General features: G+C 34.4%; 4 protein-coding genes across 9 annotated transcripts in view; 2 read left to right on the forward strand and 2 right to left on the reverse strand.

Annotated features, from left to right (window-relative positions):
* The first annotated feature begins 846 nt into the window (after positions 1 to 846).
* Positions 847 to 1,842, forward strand: LOC119636691 (mpv17-like protein 2). The gene has a single exon (XM_038032235.1). The coding sequence runs from the start codon at positions 1,107 to 1,109 to the stop codon at positions 1,695 to 1,697; it is 591 nt and encodes a 196-aa protein (XP_037888163.1). The 5' UTR covers positions 847 to 1,106; the 3' UTR covers positions 1,698 to 1,842.
* A 63-nt stretch (positions 1,843 to 1,905) lies between these two features.
* Positions 1,906 to 4,009, reverse strand: LOC119636696 (inhibitor of growth protein 3). Of its 2 annotated transcripts, XM_038032256.1 has the most exons (5): positions 3,841 to 4,009; positions 3,582 to 3,653; positions 3,375 to 3,517; positions 2,578 to 3,302; positions 1,906 to 2,515 (listed from the first exon to the last, which is right to left on the reverse strand). In XM_038032256.1, exons 1-5 carry the CDS (start codon positions 3,866 to 3,868, stop codon positions 1,966 to 1,968), a joined length of 1,518 nt encoding a protein of 505 aa, XP_037888184.1. In that variant the 5' UTR covers positions 3,869 to 4,009; the 3' UTR covers positions 1,906 to 1,965. The 2 variants fall into 2 exon arrangements, with proteins under 2 accessions (XP_037888184.1, XP_037888175.1); XM_038032247.1 differs by having other exon boundaries at positions 2,578 to 3,517.
* A 750-nt stretch (positions 4,010 to 4,759) lies between these two features.
* LOC119631622 overlaps positions 4,760 to 8,591 on the forward strand; it is a 46,661-nt gene continuing 42,829 nt past the window's right edge. Inside the window, exon 1 of the mRNA XM_038024009.1 lies at positions 4,760 to 5,618. Within this exon, the coding sequence (XP_037879937.1) occupies positions 4,824 to 5,618 (795 nt within the window). The 5' untranslated portion in view covers positions 4,760 to 4,823. The remainder of the gene's footprint in view (positions 5,619 to 8,591) is intronic.
* LOC119631632 (carboxypeptidase B-like) overlaps positions 6,002 to 8,591 on the reverse strand; it is an 8,304-nt gene continuing 5,714 nt past the window's right edge. For all 5 annotated transcript variants that reach the window (XM_038024027.1, XM_038024045.1, XM_038024018.1 and 2 more), the window contains 2 exons: positions 8,034 to 8,187; positions 6,002 to 6,908 (listed from right to left, as the gene is read on the reverse strand). In XM_038024027.1, the coding sequence (XP_037879955.1) occupies positions 6,146 to 6,908; positions 8,034 to 8,187 (917 nt within the window). In that variant the 3' untranslated portion in view covers positions 6,002 to 6,145. The remainder of the gene's footprint in view (positions 6,909 to 8,033; positions 8,188 to 8,591) is intronic.

The following is an 8,591-nucleotide window of genomic DNA, read 5'->3' on the forward strand; positions in this document are numbered from 1 at the left end:
GACAGTTGGAATAATATATAAGAACTATAATTCATCTCCTTACCTACCGATATCAATTTGAAACTTTCTCAATTATTTTGAAGGATCATCTAGAAATATGGCAGCAAAATCTTAATCTTTGTGTAAAAAGCAAAAATTGCTTATTTATTAAGATATAAATAGCCTCTCTCGAATACATTACATCTTGTGAATGCCAGTAGAAATCCTTTGATGAATTACAATTAGTTTACTTTAATAAAATATTGCACAAAAAAAAACTTTATGAAATCGGGTCTGGGTGCTTAAATTTAATTTTTTTTTCTTTCGATTATTGCAGAAAAAAGAAAATGAAGTCTCTTGTAAAATTTTTAGGCCTCTCTTAAACATTTCAAAAACATGGTTTACTCGAATTCCTTTTTTAACTTCATATGAAAAAAAAAAAAAGGAAAGCAAAACATACTCTAATGGCGAGTAGAGAAGTGATGTTTTCATAAAATTTTCACTAGAATATAAAATAAACTCGCATACACTTAGCAACAATAATTATTCGTCAGCTCTCATACCAAGTTTCTTCCACAAGTAGATGCCAATGACTTGATCATGTTCGTCCATCCATCCGTCCGTCCGTTGTTGCTGCAGTAATTTTCAGGATAGAAACGTTATTAGTTGATGAAGAATAGGAGGGAGAGGGAAGAAGAAAGCATATCCTATTTAAAATAGATACTTTCCAATTTAGATGGGATTTATTTCCTAGAATGAGAACTTGCGTAACAAATTAATACAATTATATTAATTGTGTTGCGAATCATAAATCCCCGTACTCCTCGTACACATATTCGCAAACTAACTTTCCACAAAAAAAAAACCATTAATCTTGGCAATACTGTCTACTAACTTGTGACAATGTGCTCATTTTGACAATCGAAATATTTACGAAGCCTTCGTAATTTTTGAAATAAAGAAAATTATTAGTGAAAAATTGTAAATTGTACTAGGCGGAGTTTTTGTTGGCGCACCTAAGGTGTGACAAATCGGCCCCATTTGACGACGGCGTAATTAATAAAATTTATATCGATTATAATAATTATACAATAGGATTCCGTGCGCCGTCCTAATCGTAGAACGAAATGTTGATCTTGCTGAGATCAGCATGGAAATCATTAGCCAGAAACAACACAGTGCGTGTTATCAAAAGTCTTCATTCTCAAGCGTTTAGCAGCAAATATTTACTGTTTACCAATATGGGTATATCCTGCGTTCTGGGTGCTGTGGGTGATGTCTTGGAGCAAAATTATGAGATCTATGCGGACGAGTTAAAAGAATGGAATCCTATACGAAGCCTTCATATGGGTATATCTGGCTTGTCAGTTGGCGTAGTGTGTCATTATTGGTATCAATATTTGGATACTCGTCTACCTAATCGCACTTTCAAGGTAGTCCTCCAAAAAATCTTCTTAGATCAAGTAATTGGCTCGCCCATATATATAACTTGCTTTTTTATAACGATGGGTCTGCTAGAAAAAAAAGCCAATCGAGAAATATGGGACGAAATGAGAGAAAAAGCCTGGAAATTATATGTTGCCGAGTGGGTCGTATGGCCTGTAGCACAATTCGTAAATTTTTATTGGTTACCTACACGCTACCGTATTATCTACGATAATATTGTGAGTTTGGGTTACGATGTGTTTACGTCGCATGTGAAACATACAAATTCGTGAATAGATGTCGATGGCATGTGATATACAATAATTTGTCAAATTTATTATGTACGAAGTGATTTTCTTTGTAATTTATTACCTCAACAAATTTCGATTGTCTAACATATTAAAATAAGTATATTTTAAACTTTATATAATACTTTAATGACTTTGTTTTTTATATTTATTCAATTTTAAGAAAACTTTTCTCTTGATAGCTCTTCATAGCTTCTTTTTTTATATTCTATTGATTTAAGTAGTAGCTTTTCTTCTTTTTGAACTTAGCCAACTAATTTTTGCGATTACCTCGACGTCGCATGGAAGCAGTGCATTTAGGACAATACCATTTACCCTTAGGTGGTTGCGTTATACCAACGCATGGATAATGAAACCATTCATATGGACAAGCGTCATTATCACAAGCAACCATATCGCCATATGAAACCTGATTGCAGGTACAATAGCGTGGTTCATTCGGATCATAGGACCATTCTCCTTCAGGTGTTTGCTCTACTACCATACCACTTTCATTTAATGTAATATTTGAACCTGGTGTAAGAGCTGTGGATATACCTGTGCCAGCCGATGAACCAGAGGAAGTATTAGAAGTTACTCCGCTACGGGATGAACCGTTACTTAAGTTAGTCGTAGAGGAAGCTGTTATATGGCCACCATTCGACATTAAAGGGGGTACATTCAAATTAGTTCCGGTTGAACCTGAAAGCATATCCAATGAATCCATGCTTATAGAAGATGATGAAGAACCCAAATTTAAGCCTGTTGAAGCATTGGGGACGCTTGTTGTGCCCACTCCATGGGTTATATTGGAATTCAATTTTCTGTAATAAAAGTAATTATCTGTCCAACTAAAATCATAAGTTTCAAATACTTGGAGACATACTTCTTCTTGGTCTTTTCTGTGTTGGTAGAACCATTTAATGTATGCTGACTTACTGATGATGACGTTGCAGCTGTTGCCAGATCACGATTTATCCAAAATTCAGTAGGTCCACCGCCTGCACCGTGTATAGCTTCATAACTGGCTTTAAGACTAGCCGTACGACGACCTTGCTGCATTTGTTGTGTTGCCACTATGGCTTGCGAGGCAGCAGCTGCTATGGCCGTCGAGGCTGACCCACTTATTTGTTGTAGGTTGTAAGTTACAGCCGTAGGCGCACCTACACCGCCTGTAGTTGAATTTAAAACGGCACTCATACCAGGCGTTATAGGTCTAACCACTGCTACAGGTGGATTACTTTGCGTCAGACTGTTGCCAAGGTTGGCTCGTTTCTCAGCTCCCGCGCCCAATAATGTGGAAGTACTATCTCTTCGCTTTTCTGGTTTTGGGGTACGATAGCGATTATCTTTGGTAGCTCCTGTGGGAGTAGCGGGCATAGAAATACCCCCCAAACCCATTCCAGCCCCTCCTATCAATACACTGTGCGTGCTGCTACTCGGCGGTGCTACAGCCGCACTAAGGCCGCCATAAAAACGATTTTCTTTCTGATTCATTCCCGTAATGCTTAACAATGCGGTAGCCGCACTGCAGCCGCCGTCCATTTCTAGCGAACGCTTCTCTAATATCTCCGTTATCCCATTATTATCAGCCTCTAATTCACATTTAAACTTAAATAATTCACTATCTAAACGTCTTAAATACCGTTCCACCAATTCATGAATTTGTGTAGCAATAGTCACCTTTTCGTCGGCATCCTCTAACACTTTATAATATTCGCGACGCAGGTTTTGAAATTCACTTTCGGCAGCTTCGTCTTGTAACTCGCCGCGTTTGCATTGCATAAAAAATGTACGAGTCTTTTTCTCCAAAGAATCAATACTATCTACAATCATTTATATATCTCCATTATTACAGAGCTAGACATTTAATTTAACAAATATACGCACTCTGCACCGTTAAATCCAGCTCACGCATTTCTGTAAAGCGATCCCTTAATTCTTGGGGCAAATGTTCAATCACTGCAAACCATACAAAATTATTATTTTACAAAAAAAACATTTGTTTATATACATGAGTCTATAAGCCATAACCTCACTTTAATTATTTACCTAAGCACACAACTACGTGCTACAACAAAGCAACCATTCGATTACCTCAGTACTTTTTTTTGGAAGACGAACAATATAACTTTCACAATATACTTACTTTCTAAGTAATCTTCCAAATACAACATATTATATTGTACTTTTCTTTCTCTCTCTTTAGGAATTAAATTAAATATGGGTTCAATTTTACGGTAATATTAAGGAATTCTTTCACAAAATCTACTGTTCACACAAGTTTTTCATTTAAAATTTCTTTTGCTAATAAAGATGGTAAACTTGGCAAATTTAGTAACCGATAGTTTTACGCTATCGATTGTGGCGATGTTTTTGCGATACGAATTACTAAACAAATTCATGGAATAGGTTATTTATATATATACTAGTACTTTAAAACTAAATAAATAGATTTGATTTTAAATAAATTAAACAAAAAATTGTTTTTTTTCAATACTTGAAATCAATGAGAATGAATTTTAAAAGTATTTTCTTTCTTTTGGTTATGTGGTTTTTTTTTTTGTATAAAAAAATAGCTAGCGAAGAAGAATAGTAATAGCGCAGTCGAATGAACGATATGATGCATTGTTGATATTCGCAAGCATTGGCAACATTGCATGGAAAACGAAAACAAAACAAAAGATAGTAATTAAGACGCGAAGTCCTTTTAGGTAACAATTCGTATCCTGCTGCCCGCACTGGCATTCGTCATTCAGACTCGTCTGTTTCAGTCTCTCTATAGGGCAAAACCGTCCTTTTGGTGACTAAAAAAAGAAAAAAAAAATAAATGTGTATAAGTTAGCTATTATGTTTGTTTTGTGATAATAAATATGAAAAAATAAAATGTATACAAGAAAAGAATAAAATAAAAAAACAAAAATTTAGCATATATCATAACAAAAAATTATTGTCAAAAATTTATCTCCTCGGAATATTTTTTTAAATTAATATAATAAAAAAACCGCAGCATTTGCATATACAAAAAATTCTCATTAAAAAAATCTAATTGCAAAAAAAAAGAGATAGCACACACACATACATATATATATATATATATATATATATATATATACACAACCGCACGTTGTCATGTCTAGAGTTTTGATGCCCAAAACGACCAGTTCGTCTTCGTCGACGGAATTGTGTAATAAAACCGCTCAACAGAAAAGCAAGGGAACTTTTAGTAATTTTAATACAGATGCCACGCCCACCTACAAAGGTGATAGTAATCAAAGCTCAATATCGGGATCTCATTGCTCCTTATTGGATTTTGAGGATATCACTAGTAACAGTAGCATATTAGAGTTTCTAAAACAAGAGCAAAATTGCTATGAAAATGGTGCCTCATCGAATGTAAACAATGATCATGACAGTGAAGCGGATGCCGACAGTATTTTTCAGGAAATTAGTCGTCTGGCGGATAATTCAGACACGCGCAGCGTTGATGAATTGCTACGTGAAGCTGAATTATTGTTAAAACATCAAAACGTGTTAGAAAAGAAACACAGCTCCCATACGTCATTCATCCAAAGCAGTTTTACGTTAGAAAGTTCTGCAGTCAAAGTAAAAAGTAAAAGCTTCCAAACTCCCAAAACTGAGAAGATGGTACTATCTAACGGCAACAAGAACACTTCGTATTCGTCTTCTGCTACTACAGTTGTCGCTACGCCCGATTCAGATACATTGACCAGCACTGTAGCAAATGAAGAATGCAAATTTAATCATTTCGCTGATAATGTACCCACTGAATCTCTTATATCACAAGAGAGTGCTCCGCAGGTATTCAATTGCAATAACACCGTAATTAGTGCCAATAATACAAGTAAAGATATTGATACGCAACAGCAATTGAATGGTGAAGAGCCCGACGAGGGCACCGATACGGTAAGTACAAAAACGTAAAATTTTTCTGTCCGAGAAACGATTGAAATGAGAGAATTTTTAAATGTCCTTAATATCAGTTTCTTTTCTTTTTTTTTTTACCTTTTAAACATCGTCTCTGTTTTCTTCGGTAATGATCTGGAGCTTAGACCATGCATTAGTTAGGGGTTAGGTATTAGAAATAGTAAAAATATTTCTGTTTGCTGTAAGGGTGCGTTAACCCATCCATACTTGCGATGCTTGCGATAGTTTAAATAAAGAGACATATATTTTGAGATATTTGTTTAAATATTAATTAAATTTTTTTTGTATATCTTATAAGGCTGGCTTTTCTTTCTTTTTTTTTTTTTTAAATTACCGATAAACTATTTAAATACACAAATAGTATTTTTCCTAAAAATTATTTAATTTCATCTATCACTTCAAGGTAAAATACTTTTTAAAATTTGCTCTCGCAACATCCTCGTTGGGGTGTGATACCAATTCCGACTTCATCTCAAGCTTTATCTCTCGAATGCATTCTATTTTTATTAATTTATTGCTTGGGCTACCGTATCGACAATTATGTAGCCTTCAAGAGCGGTTTCAAGGATTTGATCGGGTGGTAAAATGAAACCATAATGCCCGCGATCTCTCAACTCGACGGTGTATACGTATGGGGTACCCAAAATAGCGCGGCACCAATCATCGGAGCCACCTCCTGCTATGCCTAGAACTTCATAAGTAGCGGCGGCTCTATAATTTTGCTGAGTTTTTTTGGCAATCCGTTGTACGGCGGTATTGGCGACTCTTTGCAAAATGTTAGCATCTTTCACTTTGACTGCGCGATAAGCCCACGGATAAACCATCAATTGTCCATAGCTATGAAATGTTAGATAGGAATGTAGATTAAATTTTCGTTTAGTTAAAAATTTAACAACAGCTTGAGTTTCAAGCTCAGAAGCAGGAGAATGACCCCGATATGTATCACTGCAAGGATGAGTAGACGAACCATAACTGTCCCAACCAATATCGAAATTCCGATTCAAATCTACGCCATAGCATTGCTGGTGTTTAGATGGTGAACGATTTTTGCGCCATAAACGATTCTCGCGTCGGCTATACACATAACCATCGGGATTCATAACAGGCATTATATACCATGTCTTATGCCTAATATAATCTGGTTGATCAGTCCAATTAGCCAAAAGTTTATAAAGTATGAAAGTAACTGTAGCGGGGCTAACCCATTCACGAGCATGTATACCACCATCTATCCAAATTTTCTTATAATCGCGAGGATTTTCAGAGATCCTTAAAAAAAGAAAGAAAATATTTATAAAAAAAAAAAAAATAAAAAAAAAAATTCTTCTACATTATATAGGAATACACTATAGGTTTTCCTTATTATACTCGACACCGCTTGTAGTATAAGAATATATTACATTTGTACGAACATATCTAGCGCTACGGACAAGTTGAGGTAGACCTATGACTTTTTATAACGGTCATTCCAAGTTTATTTGTCTGTCCGTCCGCCTGATTTGTATTGTTCTGTTTAACGTATAGATCACAATGAAATTTGGTATACCAAAGTTATTCGATTCAAGAACGAACGCTCCTGAAATTGATTCGGACCGGTCCATACCCCGTTCTTGACCATTTTTCATATATAATATTTTATTTTCAAAAGCCGTTCTAGCAATAGCTGTATAAGCAAAGTGGTGTAGGGCATTTAATAATAGTGTTTAATTATAGGCTCTTTATTTGTTCTTTTTTTTTTGTTTTTGCTTTTTTTTTTTTGTTGTTGTTGTATCTACTGCGCGCACGAAGTAATAAAGTTCGCAACGAGAGATAGAGATGTTAACTTGAACTATTGCACTGACTGTTAATGTTCAGCTTTAGTGTTTAGCGATTTTAAAGTTATTTTAAACACTTTGTCCCTCATAACGTTCATGAGCTATTTATTGGTAATTATTCGTTAGTGTATGTGTTTTCATTCATTTGTTAACAATCTCATAAGTATTTCGATTGATTTGCCTTTGCGAGACACTTTCGAGCCGATTAACTAAAAGGACACCTACGTCTTAAACATATAAAAGGCATTCGGCTGGCTTAACTTGACTTTTAAGTTTAATTCAGAAAGAAAAAAAAAAAAATTTTTTTTTTTTTTTTTTCCAAAAAGAATTTAAATGTAAAACTTAATTATTTGTGCGTTTGTACCAAGCACCGCATACAACGGCTTACTTCCATTGTTATGTAAATATATGTATATGTATATATAAATCGCGTGTTAATTCCATTAGCATGCCGGTAATTAAAGTATATCGTAAAATAATTCCATGTAACGCAAATATTATGGAAAAAAAAAAAAAAAAACAACCTGCATGGCTATCCGTTGGTTTAGTATTTAAAAAAAAAGAAAAAATGAAAACTTACCTTAACACCTTCAAGTCTCTGCCCTCGACAGTTTTGCCTATGGAATAAAGACGACAAATATTGGGATATTTGCCGCGTACTTCACGCATAAAACTATATATTGTATCCAAGTCGTGATAGTCTTTAAAATGCATACCACTACCAGTCGATTTTCCTTAAAATTCAATTAAAAATAAGAGAAAAAATTATTGAATTAATATAAATTAATTATTTTTTTTTTAATAAATTTCAAAAGTAAAGAAAAATATACAGCATCGGTGAAAAAGTAAGTTTAAGCATACTATTACATGTCATTCACATAATACATATATAAATATATAGAGTAGCAGCCATAGGCAAATTGCTGCTGAACGTAGCATAAATGAAATGAAATGTGCGAAGAGTTGTAACACAAAACAATAATAATTATATCAACTAAGCTAAGCTGATTCTTGAATTATCAATCCAAGAGCCGAGTAAAAAGCAAAGCCTTAAGATGCTTAAGGCAAAATTTTTAATCATAATAATTAGCCAGACAGATGGACAGATATGAAAGTAAATATGTTAGACCCCACTAAA

The sequence above is a fragment of the Glossina fuscipes genome, unplaced genomic scaffold (assembly GCF_014805625.2).
Source record: "Glossina fuscipes isolate IAEA_lab_2018 unplaced genomic scaffold, Yale_Gfus_2 0, whole genome shotgun sequence".
In the NCBI taxonomy this organism is placed as follows: domain Eukaryota; kingdom Metazoa; phylum Arthropoda; class Insecta; order Diptera; family Glossinidae; genus Glossina; species Glossina fuscipes.